This window comes from Cibotium barometz, chromosome 59 (genome assembly GCF_041138505.1).
Source record: "Cibotium barometz isolate CiBa-2024 chromosome 59, ASM4113850v1, whole genome shotgun sequence".
Taxonomy (NCBI): Eukaryota; Viridiplantae; Streptophyta; class Polypodiopsida; order Cyatheales; family Cibotiaceae; genus Cibotium; species Cibotium barometz.
The window spans coordinates 20,341,911-20,368,785 of record NC_141104.1 but is presented as its reverse complement, the minus strand read 5'-3'; the positions used below and the strand labels follow the sequence as shown (position 1 = coordinate 20,368,785).

The 26,875-nt window shown below is 45.4% G+C and overlaps 2 protein-coding genes across 6 annotated transcripts in view; one reads left to right on the top strand and one right to left on the bottom strand.

Moving 5' to 3' along the window:
* The first annotated feature begins 4,308 nt into the window (after positions 1-4,308).
* Positions 4,309-26,875, top strand: part of LOC147605578 (uncharacterized) — a 105,758-nt gene continuing 83,191 nt past the window's right edge. For all 5 annotated transcript variants that reach the window (XM_086793661.1, XM_086793660.1, XM_086793658.1 and 2 more), the window contains exons 1-4: positions 4,309-4,930; positions 24,861-25,007; positions 25,110-25,261; positions 25,391-25,533. In XM_086793661.1, the coding sequence (XP_086649787.1) occupies positions 4,781-4,930; positions 24,861-25,007; positions 25,110-25,261; positions 25,391-25,533 (592 nt within the window). In that variant the 5' untranslated portion in view covers positions 4,309-4,780. The remainder of the gene's footprint in view (positions 4,931-24,860; positions 25,008-25,109; positions 25,262-25,390; positions 25,534-26,875) is intronic.
* Positions 7,059-13,209, bottom strand: LOC147605579 (uncharacterized). The gene is made up of 3 exons (XM_086793300.1): positions 12,422-13,209; positions 11,729-12,341; positions 7,059-7,099 (listed from the first exon to the last, which is right to left on the bottom strand). Exons 1-3 carry the CDS (start codon positions 12,533-12,535, stop codon positions 7,059-7,061), a joined length of 768 nt encoding a protein of 255 aa, XP_086649426.1. The 5' UTR covers positions 12,536-13,209.

Here is a 26,875-nt window from a genome sequence, read left to right as displayed (position 1 = left end):
CCTTGGATTGGTACTTTTGTGGGTTTATTTGAAGACTTTATCTCCTTTTCTGGCTCATCTTTTCCTAGTAGGATAGGGTCTATTTTGCGAATCTCTGGTATCGTGGTTCTGAGTAGCATCATGTCGTGTCAATTCTCTTCATAGAACTCGGGTCCCATGGTAGATGCTAAGATACTAAAATGAGAACTTGCTAGGTTGAAACATGTCACGAATATCCATGTGAACTAGTAGCATTAGCTCTAGTAATGACTCGGGTTCATTGACTCCATCTTCATATCATGAACTCGTTTTTAGTGTTTTTTCTAGATGCTTTTCTCTTATGTTTTACACATTTTTCTAATGTGCCAATCCCATTTTTTGCTTTATTACCAACCCTTTTGGCAATTGGCTCTATACCAACGTTGGCTTTATTATAGCTTGGTTCATAACTTTAAGGTTATGATGGATGTTAACCAAGTCAACAATTTGACGAAGTCAACATGAGTCAATATAAATTACAAATCAAAGGTCAATAGGGAAGTTAATTCTAGTGATGCCATGTGTGTAAGGACTACTACAAGATCAACATGTGAAGGAGTCAAAGCCTTAGCAAAGAGCTTAGGCATACACGCAGTGTCTAACTCATGGATGGGCAACCAAGATGGTTTTGTATGGTGAAAAGCACCATACTAAGGTCAAATATTAGAGGTGGATTGAATGTCTAAAATGATGAGAAACCATTTTTTAGCTTAAAGCCTCATTTTAACAGAGGGTAATGTGTATAATGTGAGACACCTATGATTGCATTAGGGTATGCCCAAGGATGTGCCCATGCATCATTTACTAAATTAAAATCTAGGAAAATAAGGAAGTAGAGACAACAAAATAAGTAAGTTATGGGCGATGGACAAATGTGAATGCCCATAACTTAAGTTGTATATAAGTCATCTCAAATCTTAATACACTTTTACATGTTGTTTTGAACTTGTGAGGTCTTCTTCCCCTCTTGCCCAATGGATGCTTCATGTGCTTCTTCTTGTGTGTTGTTTACTTGGTATCTCTTGCTACATGGTATTTGTGAGTACGTAGGTTGACATTATGACTCGTGTGTTAGCTTGGGATCACTTCCTATGTGTGGTATTTATGAGTATGTGGGTTGACATTGGAATTTCCATGTTAGATTTGGCAGAGAGAAAGTGGTGCTAGATAAAGTTTGAGGTTTATATGTGAGTGTGGTAAGCTTATGTAAGCATTCCTTGAGTGTGCACCTCTTGGGCTGAAACACTTTCTTGAGTGGTATGGGAAATGAATGGAGGTAAGGAAATGAAGGGAAAGAGTGCACAAGAGAAAGTGAGAAGATAGCAAAGAAAGTGTGGGATAGGAAAGGGGAAAGGTTGAAATGCTTCCCATGGTGGAGCAACCTTTCATAGTGTTTACCTTGCACATAGGTTGGAGTGCATGTAGATGACTTGATTAATCTCACTAATAATGAAATGATAAAGTGAAACCAACTTTTAACTTCTAGAGCTATGCAACGTGAAAACTAAACGAGGCAAGAACTATGTGATGTCTTTTCATCAGGTTTTGATACAATTCGAAGGGCATCCACAAGCCTAATTCCATGTGGGATAACTCGTCAAGCTTATAAAACCCAAAAGGCTTACAAACCATCTACATCAAATCACTAAAAAAGATTAGAAAAAGCTAGTAAAAATTAGAACTAACTTCTAGAGCTATGTAATGTGAAAACCAAATGAGGTAAGAACCATGTGATGTCTTCTCATTTAAATGGGATATTTTTATACAATTCCATATAGGATAACTCCTTAAACTCAAAAACCAAAAAAGCTCACAAACCATCTACATCCATCTATCCCCCCACGGCTATGGCCAAAACAACCCTTCTATACTTCCCCCAAGTCCTAAATATTAAAAATCACCATGCAAAAGAGTACATAAATGATCCATTTGCCAACCATTACAACCACATCCCAAGTACAAATAATGACCATAGTCAACCAAACATTCATAAAAAAGCACTCTAATGTGCCAAGTTTGGTTCATGCACCTCATGTTCTCACACCTTGGCTCCTAACCACTAATGAACTCTCCTTCCACTCCTAAAACTCACTTACACATACATGTGTTGATGTGGGGGATTAATGCCCAACCATATTATCCATCATACACACATTGGAAAAGTGACATAGATTTTCACATGTGAAATTTCCTAAGAGGTAAAGGCAAGTGCCAAGGGATTGCCATGAAGAGTGAGAATGTCATTGCTGTGTTGCTGAAGATGCAGGTGCAGTCGGTGCGTGAGGCAGTAGAGGCGGCATAAGCACAGCCCTGAGTTAAGTAATAATACTAGTGAGATCAGCTTTGCACGGACATTGGGAGAGGCATCAGATGAGAGAGGCAAGAACACATAGAGCATGGTCCTATGACGGTGAGATTGGGGTAAACAAAAACAACAGTGGTGGGGCTGTTCTCATGCACCAAATGCCAAAGGCCACCCCAGGCCAAGAAGCATAGAAACCGACGCTTATACCAAGTTGGTGACTAAGAGTGTTGTGTAGGGTGGATTTTGGCTTCAGGGGGGATGATGGAGTCTCCATCTAGATCTCCAAAAGTTACTACATCTATGGATGAATAGATTAATCTCACTAAACAAGATCAGAAATCACACAAGATTGATAAATTAGTATGCATCATGATTCTGAACATAGTTGCTTTTTAACGAGCGTCACACACATTTTTTTTTAGCATTTTGGCCGTAAAATACTTGCAAAATTTTAAAATGCCTATCAAAAATTACACTAAAATACAAAAAAGCTTGTTATGTTTCACCAACCCTATCAATTTTGAAGGGCAAGGGTGCTTGTCAAAAATCAAGCCTAATCGTGAAGATCAGATGAGGTAAGAATCAAGAGATGTCTTAGCATTCCAATGGGCGGTTTTTATTCTTATTTTAAGGCATCCGGGATTCCGATCCCATGTAACTCCTCAAGCCCATAAACCCACAAAACCTCACATCCATCTATCCCATAGTTATACCCTTTCACAGTAGAGATTGTTGGAGGCGGCATAGTCTTGATAATAAGAGGAGAGTGCAAGAGGCTTGGCTTGCTCTCTATGCAAAACTTGGTGTAGACACAACACAAAAATATGCCACATCATACAATTGTGTGCCACACACTCATACACCCACCACACAAAGTGAGCCACATCATCACACACAATATATAAAATATCGTGCCACATCATTTCACACCACCACTCAAAGTGAGCCACATCATCGCACACTCTATATAAATAGCGTGTCATGTCATCATACACCTGCCACACAAAATAGTGTGCCATCATTTCACACACTCACCACACCACATCATCACCACACACACATACCCATCACACAAAGTGATTTGCAATGGATTCCCTAATAAAATGTTGCTCGTAAGAGTTCATAGAAATCACTTGTTGCACGAAACCACAATGGGAAAGTCGATGCCATGGGTGCTAGGACCAATAACAAGATCAATGTGGGCAAGAGTCAAAGCCTTAGCAAAGGGATTAAGCGACGTCTAACTCATGTATGAGTGCCCAAGATGGTTCTACATGGTGAAAAGTGCAAATACTAGAGTTAAATATGCCAATTAGAGGTGGGTTAAAAGTCTACATTGACCAAAGATAGGTTTCCAATGCTCAAAGCTCAAAACCCAATGGCATGTGGACAAGTGTAAATGTCTATAACATAAATTGTATATAAGTCAAAATCTCAAAGCTCAACACACTTTTACATGTTGTTTTGAACTTGTAAGCTCTTCTTACCCTCTTTCTGTTTTGTGGATGCTTCATGTTCTTCTTATTGTGTGTTGTTTGCTTAGAATCTCTTGCTATATGTTCTTTGTAACTATGTAGGTTGACATTAGGACTCTTGTGCGTTAGTTTTGGCAAAGAAGAAGTGGTGCTGGTTGAAGTTCGAGGCTTATGCGAGTAGCTCGATTTTTTTAAAATATCTATGGAGGCAAATCCCTTATGTTTGCAATAATTTTGGGAGCTATGAATTTTCTAGCCTATGGAGGGACTCGCAGTCATGAGAAAAACTTTTTTCTCAATTGGTCTAAAAAAGGACAAGCTTGAAACCTAGCCAGTTTTCATTAGCAAAAATCCTGTTAGCCGGTTTTATAACTAATTATGTAAAAATTTCACCTTTTTTCTTAAGGATGAAGTTAAATTCTTTTCGAGAAATTTGAATTTCAGCCAGTTGAAAATACACTAAAGGCCATCTAGGATTGGTTCAAACTAACTTTCAGCTGAAACGCCATTTTCCAATGTAAACATGCCCCCTCTTTGCACCTTCGCAGTGCCAAAGCTCGCAACTCGCCGTATCACCCTCTCTCGCCTCTCGCGTCTGTACCCCCAAACAAATAACCCTAACCCTAACCCTAAACTTAATCCTAACCTTATCCCTCACCTGTAGCTCAGACCAGGTATGGCTGCCCGCATTCTTGCCTTGGCGTGAAGAGATGCGAATCGACCTGAAGCGCGAAGTTTCAGCTGTTGCCGTACCCTCTGTTGGGAGATTTCAACCTTAGTTTGAGGGCCTCTTCAACCTTAGTTCGAGGGCCTCTTTTGTCGCCATAGCCTCGGAGCTCCTCATTTTGGCAGGTCCAAGGGTAGCCATAACTGCGGAGATTATCAGCAGGAAACCCTAAGTTGACAATTTTAGAGTACCTGTTTCTCGTCGTATCTTTGGATCAGGTGAAAGAAAACACTGCCGTTGCCCTGGCTCGAGAACATGGCAGAGCCAGTAGATTGGGCTCCATATGCAAGCGATGGCGAGGAGTTCAGAATGCCGCCCCCCATGGGGATGCCGTACTGCCTCACTACTGATGATATATTCAAGGCAAGGCCTACTCCTTCGATCAGACGGTACCTCCATGGCCAAGTAAGTTCATGTTTTCATTATGCTCTTTTCAGATTGGTGTATTAATAGCTCATGAATTGAATGTGCGGAGTCGTAGTTGTTGAATTAGGTGAAGTTTTTGATCTCGTTGCACTTGGCTCACCATATATTATCTGCATGGTGACTTTAGGGTCTATCCCCCCATCCCTCACAAGTCTAATGACGGGCAAGTCGTAGACAGGGAGTATCTCCAGCCCATCTTGTTGATTGCCTGCCCACAAAATCACGATGTGTGAAGACCATATGAAGGAAATGAAGACCATGATGTGTGAAGACCATAAGAGAAGGGGAGATACCATGGTGTGGGTAGTCGGTTTTAGGGTCTTTACATACCATCCCCATCCTTGACAAGGCATGTGATGGGCTGGAGGTGGTAGTATCCAAGAGGTGAGAAGCTCAAGGAACTCAATGGTTAGACTTGCTGACACTTGCAAGTGGCTAGAGTTGGTTGGCAATTGTGTTTGAGGCCTTTGCTGAAGAGGTTGATGCCAAGAAGTGGACCATTTTCAGCTTAGCAAGACCTTAAAGGCCAAGAAGAGAGAGATAGAGAGTCACCATGGATAGGGTGCACTTTGGCTGTAAGGTTTGAGGGATCAACTCATGCTTGTCTAGCGGGCTGTGGTGAACCCGCCTCCTGCCATTGACACCTAGTTCGATTGTCCCTTCTTTCACTCTTGAGTGGGTGATAAGAAGGACCGGACCCAGGAGTTTGTTGACTCTTGGGTGAACTGTGGGGACATTCATTTCGAGTTTCACCCTTTTTTGGACAACAAAAAAATTTAGATGGTTAAAGGCTTCCTCAAAAGGAAAGCCTTGGCTTGGTGGAAGGATATGAAGAAGCTACTTCATGGCTGATTTAGAGGCCCAATCCCAATTTCAGCTTAAATTCCTGCAGGTTGAAGATGAGTTTGATATCATCCAAAAGTTCACGGAGTTGGACATGAAGAATATACCTTATGACACTTGCATAATTCCATAACTTGTTGCTCGTGCAACACACATGGATTTGCACACCTTGTGTGGATTCTTTATCCGTGGTTTGTCCGAGGACCATAAGTTGGAGTTGATGAGGAACCATAGCAAAACTGTGTTGAAGGAGGCCATCTAGTTTGCTAAAATCTTTGATGAGATGATGGTTGGCCCCAACACCAATGTCTCAAAGAATCCTCAGACCATCGCTACCCATTCGACACTTAACAAGTGTAAATGACAGTTTAAGTTTGGAAAGGCCGTCTAGAACCAAAATGAACCTAGTTAGAAGGCCGGTACTTTACTTGCGGTCAAAAGGGCCACATGAAGGTCAATTGTCCCCAAGCACAGAGTGTTACCAAGGCGGCACATGGGACCGAAGTAGAAGGCACCCTAAAGATTACTTTTGTTGATACTTATGTTTTGGATCATAGCTCCTGCACATATTGTAACTTGAGTTCAACAGTCTTTGGTCCTAATGATTTTATCCGAATGTATGGGTATTTCATGGGACATTCTTATGTTTTGGATTATAGCTCCTGCACAGATTATAACTTGAGTTCAACAGTCTTTGGTCCTAATGATTTTATCCGAATGTACGGGTCTTTCATGGGAAAGACTATGCATATCCTTTTATCACCTTGGGAGTACTCACAATTTCATTAATGCCAAGCTTGTGCGAAAATTGGGAGTAGTGATGCATCATGTTTATCACGTGACTTTGGCAACGGGACAAGCCTAGGTCAAACAAGTGTCCGAGTTACCTACAGTTATTCAAAATTATACCGAGCATCTGGCTTTTCTTCTTATGAATCTACATAGGGTAGATTTGATATTAGGTGATGGTTTTATAAACCTAATGTTCATGTAGAGACTGGAAGGCTCTTTCCATTTCCTCTAATATGGATGGTGCTCAATTTTGTCTCTAGGGTTCCCTCAACATTTGTAAATTCAACAAAACTATATAATTTAAAATTCTGAGTATGAAGTGTTTCAATGCGTTCTTGATCCCCTTTCATCTGACGTGGATTGTAATTCATGTTCGTCAGAATTAGATCTATGGGAGCATAGGCTTTAGAAATCATCAAAGCTGACTTGTAATTTACATTCGTTAAGAGTTAGATCTATGGGAGCATAGGCTTTAGAAATCATCAAAGCTGACTTCCTTGATGATTTCTAAAGCTGTTGTGGGTTGTAATTCACATTCGTTAGAGTTAGATCTATGGGAGCATAGGCTTTAGAAATCATCAAAGTTGACTTGTAATTTACATTCGTTAGAGTAAGATCTATGGGAGCATAGGCTTTAGAAATCATCAAAGCTGACTTCTTTGATGTTTTTCTTGTTGAATTGCCACATAGTCTTCTTCCGTGCAAGGTGGTTGATCATAAGATTGATCTCATTTTAGGCGCACAAGCCATGAGTAAATCTCCTTTGGGGGCACTCGTGCTTTTGTTGAAGCACAAGAAGGATGGACGTTGTTCTCGGATGTGTGTGAATGCTAAGAAATTGATTGAGGTTACGGATGACTTGACTGTTAGGTTGCATGGTGCATCCTAGTTTACGAAGATTGACTTGCTTACTGGTTATCACCATATATGGATTGTCGAGGAAGGTGTCTTTAAGCTAGACCTTTTTACGTGGTATGGATTCTCCACACACGAAGTGCAAAGCTCCTTGGTAAAGAGGGCTGAAAGGAATCGGCCAACTTCCAAGAGCGGATTTGTACTTAAAGAGCGTGGTAGAGCAGGATTTTGCATAATTCATCTCTACACTCGGCACGCAAGATTTTCCTTGAGTAGCAGCAAATCAGCTTGGGATTTATCATGGCTGATGAATCACATAGCGATGGACAAGAATGTTTATCTCGACGATGATCATGATGATAATGATGTGACGGTCGATGACTTAGTCACTAAAGTGGATTTCGACGCAAGGATAGCCTTGCTTGAGCAACAGATTTTGAATCTTAGCAACACCATTGTTACTATGCAAGCAACATTGGGGGGTTGGTGGCTATAGGGAAAATGGGACACTGTTGGTGGCGCCTTCTTTTATTCCAAAACTCTACATAGGCGAGAAAAAGCAGAGGACTCTGTCATGACCCTGTGTCTTTGTACAAGCGTATCCGAACATGTGGGCATGGTGGTCAGTACGCAGGACACAAGTGTGCAGGACATTTATTAAATGTTCACACTTGGCGCAAGGGTGACATTAGGAATTAATAAGGTCCTTTTCACAAACCCATGGGGACAAAGGGTTGGAGGGGTACAAAGGATTTAAAACCTTAAAAAAATAAAAGAACCTCTTTTTTGTGGATCGTGGCCCTTTTGGGAGGGGCTACATTATTTTTGGAGGGGGGCTTGTTTTGGAAGAAGTCGGCTGCAGCTGCATGCGTGGAGTGACTCGCTCTTTGGAAGGCAGGCGGTTGCTTTGGCTCATGGAAAAAGCTGTCGACTGGCTGGGTTGCAGGAAGCGCAGGTTCACAACCGCATGTGGGCTCTCTCTAGGCGACTGGTGGGCTGGTCGGGCAGCAACAAAGGAGTCCAGCAGTTTGCAGGTGTGGCAGGCAGGGGTTGAACAACAGGAAACGGCGATTTGCAGAGAAGTGTGGGCTGGACAGAAGCTCTTTTTGCTTTTTGGCTACTGGCGGGCTGCAAGTGCAAGGACTGGATTGCTCTCTCTCTCTCTCTCTTTTTTTTCGTGAAATGGTGTTTTATATTATATGTAAAATGTACATCAGCCACATGGCTCACACAGAACCTATGGCCCCAAACAAAACCCCCACAAAAGATCCTCTAAAGGATCATGACCATGCAAACCTGTACACTAATAAGAAAGCCTCCTAGCCAAATAAGCATCCCAGATAGAAGCATCAAAGATGAGCCAGCCGAGCCGCCGTAGACCATAAGGAAATAACATCTGCATCCAGTAGCTGAGCTGAGAGAAGAGAAGAAAACTGCCAAAGCAGCAAACCGCGGATACGTAGAATGTGCCCATGTATTCCAGACAAGGAATCAAAAATGAACCCATTCCGTGTAGTCCAAATATGCCAAAGTCCTGTCCATCTAAGGAAATGGAATATCACAAGGTGGCTGTCTGAAGTAATGACTTGAGGACAAATCCCAAATATCCACTGATGAGCCGAAACAGTAGACCTCTCTACTGCCTCCCAAACGCGAGAGACAAAAGACCAAATCTGACGGGCCACTGGACAACTCATGAACACATAACTGTTTCAGTGCATGTCGTGCAGAAGAAGCAAGAGGCCAGTGTAATTTTACGACGGCTCAGCTGATCCCGTGTAGGTAACCCTCCCACCAACATCCTCCAAATGAAAACCTTACCTTGGTAAGGGAGTTTAGACTGCCAACCACTCATAAGAGTTTTCTGCCACCATGATTTAGACTTGTGCAATCCCCACACTTTATTGGCCTTGGCTGAAACCCAATCTTTCTCTGATACAAGCTTATGATAGACCTGGTTAGCTGAGAGTGATATCAAGTCACCAGATTTACATAGTGCCCAATCAAGCCAAGGCTGATCTGCAGATGGCCGAGGCAATGGAGTAAAAGGCTCAACTGCATGCATGATGTCAGCCCATAGTGGCTGAAATGTCCGAGGAACCCTAAAGTGCTGCCGAATACGACGAAATGAATATGGCCTGTCACGACCAGGTATCACAGCATCTCGGATTCTAACCAAGCCTAGCCTAACCATGCGGTTGAGTCGTATGCGTGAAGCATCTCTGTCTGGCCAAACAATGACACGCGACTCCACAAATGTTTCGAACTGCAAAGAGTTCAAAAGTAGTCTTTCATGACCAGGATCCCACCGAGCCAACAGTAGAACTTCATGCCAAGAAAGGAGAATATGCGATAAAATGTGTGATGAGCGAATACGGACAGGATGAGCCACATTCACAATGTCCCACCATGAAGCCTGCACACGTGTCCGCCCATGTGACAATCCCTCCAACTCAATCAAGTCACGAGCCATGAAAACCCAAGGCTGCTCTTGCAAACACATATCCTGAAAAAGCGCCCACCTACGCGCCACCATATGCAAGCGGACATCCAGTAAAGCAGCCCCACCCATTCTTTTGGGCGTCGTAATGTGATTCCAAGCTATCCATGTTTGACCCATAATATTTCCTTGCCTCTTCCGCAGCATAAACCGAATGGGAGCAACCAAACGGATGAGAGATTTGTGCGTCCAAGGTAGCAAAGGTAAAAAATAGGAAATCATGCTAAGCATAATAACCTGAGCTATCTTAACCCTCACATGCATAGGCCACCCTTGAGCTTTCCAATACACAAATTTATCTGAGATCCGAGCAGAAATCCAAGCAAGAAGCGCTTGGGGGTCCACATCCACACCCACCGGATATCCAAGATGACGAACAATGTCTCCTGTATGCACCACACGGCCTTGCCACCCTAATGCCTCAAGATCAAATTCCGTGCATACAATGAGGGCTGATTTTGATGAATTTATTTTCAGCCCAGAAGCCAATGCAAAATTATTCCAAGCTTCCATTGCTCGATCTATATTGGCTTTTTCGGCCCTGAGAAACATAAAAGTATCATCCGCAAGGGCTTGAGCAACCAATTGCTTGCCATGAGGGAGATGCAAACCAACCACTTCACCATGCGATGCCATAGCATCTAGGCGAGATAACATAGGATGAGTGGCAATGGCAAAGAAAAGAGGGCTAAGAGGATAGCCTTGCCGGAGAGAACGGGTGAGAGAAATACCATCCGAAAGTCCTCCATTGAGCATAATCCGCGTGATAGAGCCAGAGCCAAGTAAATGCACCAAATTAGCCATTTTGGGACCAAAGCCCATGGCTGTCATTAACTGAGAAAGGAAAGACCAGCTGACATGATCAAAAGCTTTTTCAAGATCCAGCTGCACCATCACAATCTCTTGCTTCTTTGCCTTGGCATAATCCACTCCAATTTGAACATTAAGAATATTATGCAAAATATTCCTGCCATGCACAAATCCATATTGATACGGATGAACAAGAGTAGGAAGCACCTTCTGCAAGCGATTGGCAAAAATCTTTGTAAAGATTTTATACATAATACCCATAAGTGAGATTGGGCGCCATTGAGCCAAAGAAGTAGGCGAAGGGACTTTGGGCAACAAACGAAGTATGCCCAACTTCCAATCGGCAGGCATATATCCCTCATCCCAAACCCTTTGACAAATAAGCGTCAAAGGCTCTGCAAGCTGATCAGCATATTTTCGAAAAAACTCATTTGTCAAACCATCCCAACCAGGGCTCTTTCCCATGGGAAGTTTGGAGAGAACAGCTTCCACTTCCCCTTGAGTAACAGGAGCATCAAGCTGAACCGCCACATCAGGGTCAACTTGATATCGTACTTCAGCAAACAATGACTCCCTTGCAGCCAGGACAGCCGGTGAGACATCCTCTCGAGGGGCAAGCAAATCTTCATAAAACCTGATGCAATGCTGAATAACCTCAGAAGGTTGAGTAACAAGGTTGCCTTTGGCATCCATCAGCCTAACAATATTCTCACGCATATGTTTTTGATGCAACTTATCATAGAAGCGATGAGATTGACAGTTAGCATCCCGCAAAGCATCAAGACGTGCAAGTAGTTTAAAGCGAACATATTGTGCTTCCTGCACCCTAGATAGCTCCTTTTTCAGCCATTCTATGGCATCCGCAACTTCAGCATCCATAGAGTCAGTAAACATGAACGCCTGCAAGCCCTTTAAAAGCGACTCAAGGAGGGCCACATGCTGTTTTTGTATAGAGGCATTAGCAAGACCATAATGACGTGCTAATTTCCGAGTGTTGGTGAGGAACACTGGCCAAGCATGATAATCAGCCATGGACACTCTTGTGGAGAAATGTTGTATCAACTGACGCATATAAACATCAAAAACTTCATGCTCCAAAAAAGTGTGATTTAAGCGCAAAGGCAAGCGTCCCAACAAGCCTTTATATGCATCCACAGGATGATAGACCATTTCAAACACAAGCGGCCAATGATCTGACAAAACCTGTTGCTGATCAACCATCATAGTAAGAACCTCTGGCAAAAAGAGATCTTGATGTAAAATATACATCCTATCCAATCTAGCATAAGTGCCCCGAAACTGTTGTGAGGCATAAGTGTAACCCCTTTCATCTGAATGCAACCAAGACCACATGTCTTGTTTTAGCGACCTTGCTGCAAAAGCTTCCCACGCCTTTCTCTCCGGGCCATCCATTACAGAATGAGGCGACGTGGCTTGCTCCCTGGAGACACACATATTAAAGTCCCCCATCACAAAGCCAGGATGAGAGATTGAAAGAGCACACAAGTCATTCCACAGCAAACGGCGTGCACGAGCATTATTTGGAGCATACACCCCTAACAACCATAAAGGCGTATCATCCCAAACAATCTGTATCACTAGAAATCTTCCATGAACATCTTGAATCACAAGAGAAGGTTGAAACTGCGAACGAACAGCAAACATAACACCTGACTGCGAAGCAGGATGTCCGCTGTAGAAAACATGAAATCCCTTATATACATAGGCTTTGCCAGCCAACTTATGCTGCTTATGTTCAACTGCACACAAAACATCCCAACCATGACAAAAAGTTGTACGCCAAAGCCTGAACTGCTTTTGGCGCGAAGAAATACCCTTTACATTCCATTGTACAATTTTCATAAGCCTTCCCAGAAAAGGAATCAACAAGGCCGTGTACTAGGCCCAGGACAATCTGCCAAATCACGAACCTTTTGAAGCATTGCATTTTTAGACATGGTATTTGTGATCTCAGATTGCCCTTGGAGTTCCCGAGCACGTGTCAAAGGGTAATGACCATCCCATGGCGAGATGACCTCACCCTTCGAACCAAACACAAGAGGCAATTGTTGTTGTGCTTCTTTTGTTAGGCGATTTCTAATAGGATAGCGTTCTACTCTATCCACCCCAAGAGGCCCTGTACCCTGAGAAAGTTGGCCTCCCGGCCTCTCAATCCTGGTCTGTTGCTGGGCACCTGAACCCAAAGGGCGACGAGCATATGTATGTAAGGGCCCCTGATGAGCACGCAAAGGCCCCCGCCAAACAGCATCTGAGAAATCTCCCCGCGGGGCAACAAAATCGTGTCTTTTTACCACGTACTTCCACCCATGGCTGCTCAACCTCATTCTGAACATCCACATGTACATCCATGTGTTGGGCATCATGTGAAGGAGCATCATGCTCATCTTCCACGGGCAACTGCCCATCAAGGATATCCTTTGTAGCAGCAACTTGTTCTTTCTTATCCTTTGTAGCAGCAACTTGTTCTTTCTTAGGACATTCGGAGACAAAGTGGCCCATCTCACCACATTTGAAACAGTGGCCAGCAAATGTATCCCACCTCAATTCATACATTAAAGGTTGCAGCCCAGCCATATTGACACGCAAATGTGTCGGCCTAGGTCTCCCAGTATTCCACAACATGCATAGACGATTTCGGTTTCTAGATGTCATTCGAGGCACCACCAAGACATCACCGATACCTCGCATGAGACTTGGTAAAACACGCCAAAACATTGGTGGGAATTGTTTCACTTCAACCCAAACTGGGCAAGCCTGGCGCAACATATCTTGGTACTCTGCCATAGGCTTCCACGGAACCACATGAACCAACTGCCCATCCAAAAAAAGTGGCACCTGCTCCAAGACTGCCCTACGGGCTTCCGAAGTGCGAAAAAGTATTTCATAAAAGCCTCTCGGACCATCGTAAATCTCCTCAAGTGCCTCAGGCGACACCAAGCGGCCCAGCCATGCTCTAAGACGAGGCAACAATGGAATACGCCCAGTAAAGAAAAAGATAGCAGCACGATCATGAAAATCTGCTAGCTGTTGTAGCAACAAAGGAGTCTCCATGCATACATCAGCCACACCACTATTATCCACTGCAGCCATTTGCACGCTATTTGCCTTCACATATTCTTGCAGAAGCTCACCAGTGATCTGCAGCAAACGTGCAAACTCCGGAGAAGGTGCCTGAGAACTTTCCTCTGCATTCTCTCCAACATTCACCGGAGTATAGCTTACATCAACATCAAGCCTTTGACGTTTTTGTTGCTCTGAGGCATCTGAAGCATAACCCACATCCTTCTCGATCATCTCCTCAATAATATCCATGTTAAGGCTATTGGCAGCCATGTCGCCAACAGCAGCAGCCGGATCATCCAAATCCATGTACAAAAGCAAAGAAAACTCGTTCTCTCAAACCCAAATTCAGCACCTGCTACAGTGCTGGCTGGAAACTCTTCTGTACCTGCAGTACCTGCTGAAACCCTACTGTACCTGCAGTACTGGCTGGAAACTCTTCTGTACCACCTGCTGAAACCCTACTGTACCTGCAAGTCACCTGCTAGAAACCCTACTGTACCTACAGTACCGGCAGCTGGAAACTCTTCTGTACCTGCAGTACTTGCGGAAACGATCGTACCTCGAGGAACCCCTACTGTACTGCAGCACCTGCTGGAAACCCTACTGAACCTGCAGTACTTGCTAGAAACCCTAGTGTACCTGCTGTATTTACAGTAATACCTCTTGTTGCAAGCAGCTCCACTGATAACGAAAGGCGGTATGTTGTCTTCTCTGCAAGGATGTCGATCACACAAAGGGCAAGCGTATCTCTGCTAAACGGCCTGTTGATGGCGACTATCTGCTGGGGGTGACGACTGCCTTTAAAGGTACAAACACGAATCCCTAGGTTTTTGGGTTGCAACGTACTTATTTTCCCAGCTGAGCTGCTGGCTGCTTCTTGGGCTTTGCGCACACAGACAGTGACCGACCCGTGAGTCGTGACCCGTCACCGTGCAGGCTGCAACTCGTTTTTTTTGCTCTCTCTCTCTCTCTCTCTCTCTCTCTCTCTCTCTCTCTCTCTCTCTCTCTCTCTCTCTCTCTCCGCCATGGCGTGACCTGAGCTCAGCCCCACTGTTGATTGCGCCTCGTGCAGGTGGCCATCTTCTCTCTCTCTCTCTCTCCCCCCGCCTGATGTAGATGCTCTGATGTAGCCTTCCTCTGTCTGCCTCTCTGCTCTGCTCTGTGTGCGCCCAGCTGCGCACCTCTCCGCTCTGGCTTGTGCGCAGGCAGTCCCCCTATTTTGTTCTGTGCGCGCCTCTCTGCCTGCTTTGTGCGCCTCTGGCTGCTCTACCTGCGCTGCCCACCTGCGCTGTGCGCCTCTGGCTACGCTGTCCACTTGCGCTGTGCGCCTCTGGCTACGCTGTCCACTTGCGCGCCTTTGCCTACTCTGTGCATAGGGGTTCGCCTTCCTTTTCCTGCTCTGTGCATAGGGGTTTGCCTCTCTGCCTGCTTTGTGCGCCTCTAGCTGCCTACCTGCGCTGCCCACCTGGCTATGCTGTCCACTTGCGCGCCTTTGCCTGCTCTGTGCATAGGGGTTCGCCTTCCTTTTCCCACCCACCCCTACTCAGGCCCCCAAGGCAGCAACTAGGGTAAAACATGTCTCAATCCCAGGAGGGAGAACAGGATGGTGAGATAGCCTTTCACAGCCCCACGAAGGCACCAAATGCCTACCGCAGAAGACTGAGGGAACGGATCATGTCCCCTAGCTCACGAAGGCTTGCGAAGATGGCCTGACGAGATGAGGCCCTTTTTGAGGAGATACAGTTGCACATAAGGATAGAGATGAACACCATGCGACAGGAGCTTGAAAAGGAATGGACCGAGCAGATGCATGCCCAAAGGAAAGTGATATGCGAAACGCTGAAGGAAGAGATATATGTCCAATTGAAGGGAGAAATGCAGGCCCAAGTATGGGTTGAAATGGAATTAGCCCAAGCCTTGATGCACACGGAAATGAAAAAAGAGATGCAGAAATGGAAGGATGACATGCTTCGGGAGATTGGCACAATAGTTGCGTCGTACGAAGGCACTTTGAAGACATGTATGGCTGACCGCGAAAAAGACATCACAGAAATGCAGAACACTTTGGAATCATGTAAGGCAAAAGTGGCTGCAGGTGAGAAGGAAATGCAGTCATGGGCTGAAATTGCCAGTGCCACAAAGAAACAAATTGAGGAAGTCAACCCATGGATTGAAGTAGTAAAAAAGAAGAAGGATATGTAAGAAATATGAAAGCAAGAGCAAAACTAGAAATGAAACAAAACAAATGAAAGACAAAGAGTTACCTTGAGATGAGTGTACACAAGACACAAGATTGATACTTTCATTGATGTGACACCTACAATATATAGGTGAGAAGTACAAGATTGAGTAGACTGACTTATGGGATAAATGTAGAGATGCCACATGGCACTAGACTCAAGACACAAAGACTTAAGTGAAACTAGACTAGAAATAGTACACCTAGTGTGCACTTATTTCCAACACCCTCCTTAAGTGGACACTAGGAGGAAGACAAAAAAAAAAACACAAGACTAGAAGATAGACATAAAGACTGATAGACTGAGAGACTAGACATGAGAGACAAAAAGATCCCGAGACACCCCTCCTCAAGTGATATCCTCATATGGGTCCACAAGGGTAGGGACAAGATGGATCTAAAACAAGACACAGTCAGATTGATAGACAGATAGACAAACAACAGATAGATAGACAGACAAGACTAGATAGACAGAAGACTGACTGTAGAACTGACTGTAGACAAACAGATGGACCTTGAAGACATCCCTCCTCAAGGGCAATCTCTGCCTCTCAAGTAGGAACAAGAGAGAGGTCCTAAAGCAGAATGAGTAAGACATAGAACCCCTTGACCTACATCATCGGTGGTCAAAGTGGTAGACAAGAAAAGGTGAAGTAATCAGAAAGCCCACTCCTCATCATGTGAGGAATGAACAGCAAGATCTGCTGATGTAGATGCTGCAGCAACATGTGCTGCGGCAGATGCAGGGGCTGATGTAGAGGTTTTAGAGTAGCAGTCCTTCTCCCGGTGATTATCACGGCCACAAATGGTGCATGGATGAGCCTTGAAGCAGTCCTTCTCCAAATGATTAGTTTTTCCACAATGGGTGCAAGGCTTTCTTACCTTAGATCCTCCTTTCTTTGCTAAAAATGCAGTGTCAGTTACCTTTTGTTGTTTTGTTCTTTCCTCTTCTTGGAGAGCATTGATGATACCTTCAAGAGTAGGATTATTGTGATACTTGAAGGTAGTGACAAGAGTAGCATAGGTGTCAGGTAAGCTTTTGAGAAGCACAGCAATAGCAATATCTTCGGAGATGGGGGACTTCACTGATGCAAGCTGAACCATAAGACTGCGAAAATAATTGACATGAGAGGCTATAGTAGCTCCCTTCTGCATATATAGATCAAAGAATGAGATCATAAGTGCAATCTTAGAGTTTTTAGAGCGGGGTCCAAAAAGGGTATCCAAAGTGATCCATGCTCGAGAAGCAGACTGTATGTCGGAGATGTGATGAATGTAATCATCTCCAAGACCGAGCAAGATGATAGCATAGGCTTTGTCATTCTTGGCAGTGGGAGCATAAGTGATAACTTGCTCAATGTCGGAATCTTCGGGAGTAGCATGATGAACAACATCCCACAGGCCTTCTTTCATAAGATGGCACTTGATTTTGATTTGCCAAGTATGAAAGTTGGACCCATTGAATTTGTCGATAGACATGAGAGAATGGGTAGAAGATGCCATGTGGGAAGGTCTTACCTCTTGCTAATGATGCAAGGGCAGTGTCTATTCCCTTACAAGAGAGAGTTCAGTTTTGAATTATTTTTGAAGAAAAAATATTGAAGCATACCACTTTGGTTTTTTTCCTCAGGTCTTCCACCCTTTCAGGGGTAACCCGAGAGAGAGAGAAAGAGAGAGAGCTGCGAACAGAGATTTTGCAAATAGAGAAAGATGTAGTACAGGGCCACGATACCTAGAGAGACCGGAGAGCGAGCAGAGGTGGAGAATTTGTTGCAGAACCTCGGGCAGCTCCTGGAGAAGTGCAGCCTGTTGAAGAAGATGGCGCAGAATTCAGGAGCAGCACGGGGGCCAGGAGCAGGAGTAGATGTCGGGGCAACACAAGTGCTGCTCATCCAGAGAGGGAGGCCGACAGTAGCTGCATGTATGGAGTGATGCGCAGCCTGTAGAGGGTGAAGCGCAGGCAGCAGCAACTGTAAACAGGCCAACGTAGGCAGCAAAAACTGGCGCAGAACTGGGCAGGAAATAGGCGGCCAGAACTTGAGCACGATGGAGAGGATAACGAACGACGAGGCAAGGTATAAGAGAATTAGGGCAGCATCAAGCTGGAAATGAACTAGGAAAGGCTGGCTCTGATACCATGTAAGAAATATGAAAGCAAGAGCAAAACTAGAAATGAAACAAAACAAATGAAAGACAAAGAGTTACCTTGAGATGAGTGTAGACAAGACACAAGATTGATACTTTCATTGATGTGACACCTACAATATATAGGTGAGAAGTACAAGATTGAGTAGACTGACTTATGGGATAAATGTAGAGATGCCACATGGCACTAGACTCAAGACACAAAGACTTAAGTGAAACTAGACTAGAAATAGTACACCTAGTGTGCACTTATTTCCAACAGGATACACCAGTCAATAAAGTAGAGGTGATGAATGCTACATTGGAAGAGGAAGCCAAGAGATGGGCACGTGCCTTACATGTACGCGTAATTGGGTGGGAAGATAAGGGAAATCCCCAAGAGGATGCAAAAGCTCTTGCAACAAAAATTGGACCCACTGATGTACCCATTACTAGAGCATGGCGAGTAGGCAGAGATGAAACCAGGGCGAAGATATTGATCATCAGGTTTGGTGACTTGGAGAAGAAGAAGGCCTTCCTCTCCAAAAGGATGGCCCTTAAGGGGGAAAAGATTTATTTGGAGATGAGGACCTTACACCGGAAGAAGGAACACATGCCGCATGTGCTTGAGGCAAGGAAAGAGGGGAAATGGGCGGTATACAGAGATGGCCGAGTCATCATTACGGGGAGGAGGCCCGCTTGACGGTGCGCAGCCTATGAGACCTTGCGATTCACGATGTGGAATTGCAATGGAGCCCTTAGAACAGATGCAGGATACTTTGAGGATACTTTCAGACACAGTGATATTGCTATGTATACGAAGACCCATCAGTGCACAAACAAGAGGCTTCCTGACGTGCGGGGTTATAGATGGGAATCAGTGTTCCGCCCTCAGCCACGCATAGTGGGAGGTACCAGAGGATCTGGAGGAGTGGCAATACTTTTCAGGGAGGAGCTTTGTGACAAAATACATGTGGTACATAGAGATGTAGATGCGAGGTACATGTGGGTCCGAATATGCAGAGGGGGGCTCCGCGAGCTATATGTGGCGGTATGCTACTTTCCCCCAGCCCACTCCAGGTTTGCACCATCAAGAGAGTTGCCCTATACACCACTATATGATGATATCATGAGGTTTGCCAGCATGGGAGACATATTACTATTTGGAGACTTTAATGCGCGTACATGCACAGAGCAGATAGAGCTGTATGATACTCAAGAGGCTATGTACTGCGGGAGATCACGGCAGAGGATGTAGGGTTGCAGAGATCAGCACAGGATGAGGGGGAGATTACAGATTATGACAGGCATTTTCTCACACTCGGGAATGCACATGGGTTGGTCATATACAATGGCCTATCGAGATGGCAAGGATCAGTTGCTCTCACACACTAAAACTCTAAAGGGGGAGCGAGCACAGTTGACTACTTGATGGGATCTCCTTCATTGATACCTGATGTGTGGGGTTTCAAGATTTCAAGTCGGCCCATTGGCATAGCAGCCGATCATGCATACCTGAGTTTCACACTAGTAGGTAGATCCCCGAGAGATGGGCCAGCCACTCATCTACCTAGGTACCCGAGATATCAATTTACACGTGAGACAGTTGGGGTTTACCGAGATGCAGTATCTGATGGCTTGTTTGCTTTAGACCCGCATAGCTCTCTGGACGAGATCACGAGAGGATTGGCAGGTGCACTACATGCATCCGCCCCCCCCCCCCCCCCCCCCCCCCCGCCCGGCCAGCCGTAACACTGCCCCACAGAACAATTGGTATGATGATGAGTGTCGTGAGACACGAGCACAACTACAGCGTGAGATTGCCATTGGGACTCACACGCATAGACAGGCCAGAATGATCTTTCGGCGCCTTGTGCGGAGGAAGAAACGAGCCCACCTGGCTAAGCTAGAGGAGGAGATCTACCAACTCTTCTTGGGGAAGGACAAGAGGGCATGGAAGATGTTTCAGGAGAGACAGTGGTACTCCGATTACTGCACCTGAGGCATGGCATACTTATGCTAGAGAGCTATATGATGCACCAGGACAGCCCCCCACCCCCCCTCCACTGGGAGCTAGACCGGCTAGTAGCACCTTTTTTACTATGTGGATGGTGCTAGATGCGATAGATAGGTTACAGAATGGAAAGGCACAGGATCATGATGGGCTAGTTGGAGAGCACTTCTCATATGCGCGCGACACTTTGGCTCCGCTCATCGTACATGTGTTTAATCGTGCCATTTGTGAGGGTTTCCCGGCAAGCTGGACAGAGTATATAATTGTACCACTCTCTAAGAGTTGGGACCCCATGGTACCAGGCAATTATAGGACGATCATGATTGGTCATTACTTGGCCGACTATATGGCTCTATATTGGAGTCAGAGGAGCTGAGCCGTTGGGCAAAGAGGCATGGTCATCAAGCACATGGACAAGCCGGCTTCAGGAGAGGATTTACTACCTTGGATCACATACTGACACTTCGGGCACTTATTGAAGAGGGCAGGGCACAGAAGAGAAGGATATAATGTTGCTTTGTGGACTTTCGCAAAGCCTTCTATATCGTACCACATGCCAGGCTCATGCACAGATTGCATGACATTGAGGTACCCGAGGATATGCAGTGGGGGATATATGCTTTGTATGAGTCTGTGATGACAGGCAGAGTCCGAGCTCCAGGCGGACTATCCGATATGGTGACCAACACAATAGGGGTGAAGCAGGGATGCCCGCTATCGCCCACCCTCTTTGGACTGTACATTGATGTGGTCTCCGATTATGTAGACAGATTGGGAGGCCTAGGGGCATGCCTCGCAGGGGTGTTGATACACATCTTGTTATATGCTGATGATATTGTTCTAATCTTAGACTCTTCGGAGGGATTACAGAGACACCTGGATGCATTACAGGCTTTCTGTGCGGATAGAGATCTGACAGTGAACCTTGGGAAAACCAAGGTTATGGTGTTTAACACCACACAAGCATGGGTGACGAGATCAAAGCCTCAGTTCACTTTCAGAGGGGAGCCGGTTGAGTACGTCAGGTCATATGTCTACTTGGGAGTTACTTTCACAGGACCGCGTTTCTCCCTAAAGGAGGCAGCAGCAGCTAGATTAGCTCAAGGGCATGTAGCCTTGGGGACACTTGAGAGGCAATGTGCACACATACAGTTTCAGGAGCCACACACCAAATTGTGGCTATTTGATACGCTTGTCACACCGACCCTCTTGTACGGAGCTCCAATTTGGGGGCCTTGCAGACATCACAGATCTCAGAGAGGGACAGATGAGGGATGGAGGCAAGTGGAGAGACCACTAATTATGATGATTGCCCGCATGATTCGAAGCAAATCATCAGTACCACATGAGATTGTTCGGGCTGAGCTGGGTGCCGCACCAGTAGTGACCGAGGCCCTATTCATGGCAGTTACCTTTTTATAGCGGCTATGGGAGCTCCCTCAGCAGAGGTACTCCCGATTGGCATTGACCTCATCCATACAGTTGGCAGAGGATGGAGATACTCATTGCTGGTACGCTCACATGAGATCATGGTTTGACCTACATGGTTTGCGGATAGAGGCACTACCACCCTTTCAGTACAGTCTGGATTGTCCATTTTTGGATCTCACCCGCTCAGAGCAAAACCACGTGATCAGGATGGATATCATCAGAGTGGTCTCAGAGAGGACATGGACTAGTCCCCTTGAGCCCTTAGGTACGAAAATGGCTCATTACAAGAGCCATTTTCCACACCTCTCACCGGATGATTTTATCACCCGCCCGGCGTACATGGATGTACACCTATGACATGGGATACGTTGTGCTATTGGACAGATCCGGACCTCATCACACCAGCTGCGGATTGAGATAGGGTGATATGTGCATCAGATCTTGGATGACCGCATTTGTCAGCTATGCTACCAAGAGGCAGAGACGGAGGAGCACTACATTTGCCGATGTACAGTCTATTATGAGATCCGAGGGAGATATCACTGCCTCTTTCGAGAGGGTTTTGGGCCGTTACGTAGGGTCATGGAGTTTGAGGATCAGAGATGCCTGGGATTGTTCCTACTTGAGCTCAGGAGACACAGAGAGACCCTCTTGGCAGACAGGAGACTGACCCATGATGTACCTAGACAGAGGACCCTGACAGATTTCTTCGGCACCAGCACCAACAACCCAGCCCACACACCTCTTGATACCTCCTCCATTGGGCCATCAGGGCACCGACCACGCTCCCAGGGAGTCACCACTGATAGAGCAGTCATCTTATGTCGTGCTCGTCGGCCACGCCCACCAGGATCCCGACCACGGCATCCTCACCATCGCTAGATCAGAGCCATTATTGCTTGGCATCGGAGGCGCCTACCTCGCTTCTACGACCTCTCCATTCTAGACAGCCCCATGGCGGAGATATTTGATCTAAGGAGAGGGCAACACTTCAACTGATCAGCATACATGGATCTACCTGATATACATTTTCTAGTATTTTCGAGTATTTTCTACTCAGTATCATCTCGGAGTCTTACAATTCTGTTCTTATAACTGTAAGACAATCAGTTTATTGTACTTTTTAGTCTCATTTAGTTGTTCTCTTTGATGAGACACCAAATTCAGATGTACTCTCAGTTTTGGTCTCATAGGCCATTATGGCCTCTTAGAGACGTTAATATATCATTTCATTTTCATGTCATTTCTCTCCCTCTCTCCCTCTCTCCCTCTCGTGGATGCAGGCGGGCAGTTTGTAGGTGGCCACAGAAGTGCACAACCGACATGTTTCTCTCTCTTTCTTTCTCTAGGGGAAAGCAGCACAAGGATTGCAGGCCTCTCTCTCTTTTTGTGAGCAGGTGGGGCTGCAAGAAGTGCACAAGTGAGTCTCTCTTTTCACTGGCTCGAGACTGTCACGAAGGTGTTCCTCTGGCCCTTTGTGATAGGAAGGGTTTGGCAGTTCTGAGGGTGGAAGCATGGCAAGCTTTTGGGCTGTTTTGGAAGAGTCTATGGGCTGATGTATGGTTATGCTTTTGGCTGGGCAAGTTTTGGGCTGTTTTGGAAGAGTCTACGGGCTGATGTATGGTTATGCTTTTGGCTATGTGCATGGATCAATTGGCTGCATATTTAGGGCCTTGTGGATGTACTTTCTTGGCAGATTAGAGGTGCAAAACAGTGGTGTTTTGACCACAGGGCTGTGTGAAACCTCTATGCCGAGAGGACTAGAGGACTGGCAGTTTGGACATGCATATGTATAAGCCATGATGTATTCAGTTGGACTTTTCTTTGAATGTGAATAAAGAAATACCGAAAGGGGCGCCAAGCTTTGGGTCCAACAGGTGTCGTTTTTTTTTTTGTGTAGGAGTATTCTAGCTCCCTTTTGTCTGTTTTCTTTGCTGATTTACAGCTGAGTTTGGGCGACTGTTAGTTTACCGCACTTTGGTTTCTACTAAAGGCCCGTTTCAGGACTCAAAAGACAATTGACATTTCGAGTTCCATACTTTCCTTGAGAATAAAAAGATACAGATGGTGGAGGGTTCGTGACAAGAAAAGCCCTTACATGGTGGAAAGAGTTATGGGTGAAGTCCATGGCATGGGTAGGTCTTGAGAGAGTTTTCTGAGAAGAGTTCTTGTAGTCCGAGGACGAATATGACAGTGTCCAAGTTTTAAAGCTTGGAAATGAAAAATATCCCTTTTGACACCTATCTGCAGACGTTTAGAGAGTTGCAGGTTCGAGCAACCCACATGGATCCTATCACCATTCTTGGATTCTTTGTGGATGGATTGCCTGATGGATATCAACTCCAGATTAAGAATAATGGAAGCAGGACATTGGGTGATTCCATCCGATATGTTAACATTCATGATGAGACCGTGGCGAAGAAATAGCCAAAGAAACCCCAACAATCGTCTTCAACAGACCATTTAGGATCCCATCGTAAACGAAAGTTTAAGCATGGGAAGACTTTACAGACTCCAGTAGAGACCCAAAGTCAATCACAGACTATGGGGGACCCCAATTTGAAGGAAGCAAATTGGTCATCTCCATTGTTAGGAAAGAACCAGTCCATGTCACATTGGGCACTGTAGCCTTCTTTATGGAGGCGAGAATTCACGCCATTAATGAGAAGACATCTTAGGACTTTGCTATATATGCCAGTAGAGGTGTGGTACAGGTTGTGCTCTAAATGTGGTTCCCCAGACACCCATCAGGCCCACTGTATGCTACAGTTGAGACAGGTTTTACAGGAGCCTGACAGCTTTGGCAAATTTTTCCATCACGGTGCATTGAGGCCATTGAGAGGGTGCCCAGACCTGTCACTCACTCCCTTTCATTCATGTGGACAGATAAAGCACAGATTCTTGCTGCCACATGGAGAAAGATGTAGGGACCCTCCAGGACTGCAGGCTATAAAAGCAAGACTTCATTGTATGTTTGGTGACTTGTGAGATACCCCTTTCTCACTGAGACTAGATTTGATATAATCTTGGAACCATTACATGCCTGACTGGCTTCACCAGAAATGGATTTAGCGAATACCTTTTTAGGTACTTGGTTGTTTTGCTATTCCAGGTTCAAGGGAATTTTGTTGGTGATTTAAAGAGTGACAAGATTCTGAGTATCTGGTGTAAGCATGAGAAGACCATGAACTAAGAGCTGTTATTTTAAGTTGTTTAGATGGGTGATAAGATGCTTCCAGAAGTTTGGCTGCCACAAAGTCCGCCATTGAAGTACAAGAGCTTGGAAACACGCCGGGTTGTCAATCCTCTTGATCCTAAATACAAGCTGCCCTCTGGAAAGTGCCTGATACCTTCCGGTGACAAGGTAGATCCTCATGCATTACAACTCCTTGAATGCTGTGATTTTTTAAATGTGAAGACAAGTCATGACTCCTTATGCTTTCTTGGTTCAAAATTTCTTGTTCAGATCCCCTTTTCTAAAAGAGTCACAGATTTAATGGACACAAGTGATATTCGTGGTAGCAAACCGGGCTCAATGTCCAAAAGACCCTTACGATCTTTTATAACCAATTGCTATACCGAGGATGCTGGGTTTCACCCAACCAAAAGAACTTATATGTAAGCAGATCAAGGTCCTCTTGTTTTTTCTTTTTTCATGACAAGTACACCTTAACCTACACATTCACTTCATTGCTCACTTACGAAAACATTGTCAATCCAAGATGCCAATCCAACCACAATTTGCAGTCGGAACAGGACAGTACTCGGACAAGGTCTGGATCTATTTGACATTGATATCGGTAAAAGGCAGTTTGGATTCAGAAGAACAATCATCTCTAACCCACTCGAACCTATGTACCCAAATGAGACCGAAGATTTACTCCATAAAGGTAAGGGAATCTTTTCTTGTTCACACATTCATACATACACTTATGTGTCACACTCATGTTCTCTCTCTCTCTCTCTCTCTCTCTCTCTCTCTCTCTCACGCGCGTGCACCTTCGCCCAGCACCTGCTGCCCGCCTCGCATACCCCTGCCCCGCCTGTGCCCAGGCCGCCCCGTCATTCCTCTGTCTCTTTCTCGCGCCTCCGCCCAGCACCTGCACCCCGTCTCTCTCTTTCCTCTCTCTCTCTCTTACCAATGTGAGTATTTTTCTCTTACCATGCATACCAACATGGAGTGCTCTCTGGGTACAAGAACCAGGGGTGAGAAGGAGAGGAAATACAGCACTATATGGATGAATACACAGAAAATCAGCGACCCCCATGAAAGAGAGATGCAAACTGCAAGATACAGATATAGAAAGCCTGCAAAAGAAGCTTGGAGAAGGTCAGGACGAACTCTTACAGGGGCTGCACACCTCTATGCAAGAGGAGATGGACAGGGGGAAGGAAGAGATGCAGGCCTACATGGTGAGCCAACTCAACAAGATGTGAGTGGAAATGGTTCAGATGCTGGAAGATAAAACCAGCCATCAAGCCTTCCTAATCTCGGATTTAGAGGCTCAAGTAGCCATACTTAAAGAGGAAAACAACCACTTGAGGGAACACACGCGATATGAGGAAGGCGAAATTCAGCCATCCCTCAATGAGGAGCTGAATACACTCAGGGAGCAAGTGCAGACCCTCCAAGCCCAAGAGGAGAAGAAGGCCAATGAAGCAGATACATGGGCTGAAATGACGCAGCAACAAGTCAAAGAAGTGGGCAATTGGATTGAGGTTGTTAAGAGGCAACGAAACCCATCATCAATCCTGAATATCATCAACAACACGCTTGAAGAAGAGAAGAGAAGAAGATCCAAGCACTCAATGTGAGAGTGGTGGGATGGAAGGAAGGGGTCTCGCCGAAGGAAGATGCCATAGCTCTATGCCGGAAGATGGAGTTTCCTGACACTCCCTTTGTTGAGGCATGGAGGGTGGGGAAAGACACCACAAAGGAGCGCGCACTCATCCTCAAGTTTGAGGGGGTAGAGGCGAGGCAGGCATTCCTTGCCAAAAGGTGGACATTAAAAGGGGAAAAGACTTACCTTGAGGATGACCTTACACCAGCCCAAGTGGCACACAGGAGGGAGTGCATGCCTCGCATACTGGAGCGCGTAGGGCAGAAAAGTGGGCAGTGTATAGAGAAGGGAGGGTGATTATCACCGAGCGGTGTTCTCCATGATGGTGCACGACCTATGGGACCACACTAGAGATTGTGGTTTGGGACTGCAATGGTGCTCTATGAATAGA

Coding starts and splice junctions, on each gene's coding strand:
- LOC147605579 (XM_086793300.1), bottom strand. CDS start 12,535: ATGGTTGGGATGTTTTGTGTGCAGTTGAACATAAGCAGCATAAGTTGG. Junction 12,342..12,421: donor ACATCCTGCTTCGCAGTCAG/GTGTTATGTTTG, acceptor CTAGTGATACAG/ATTGTTTGGGATGATACGCC. Junction 7,100..11,728: donor CAACACTCGGAAATTAGCAC/GTCATTATGGTC, acceptor AACCCACAACAG/CTTTAGAAATCATCAAGGAA.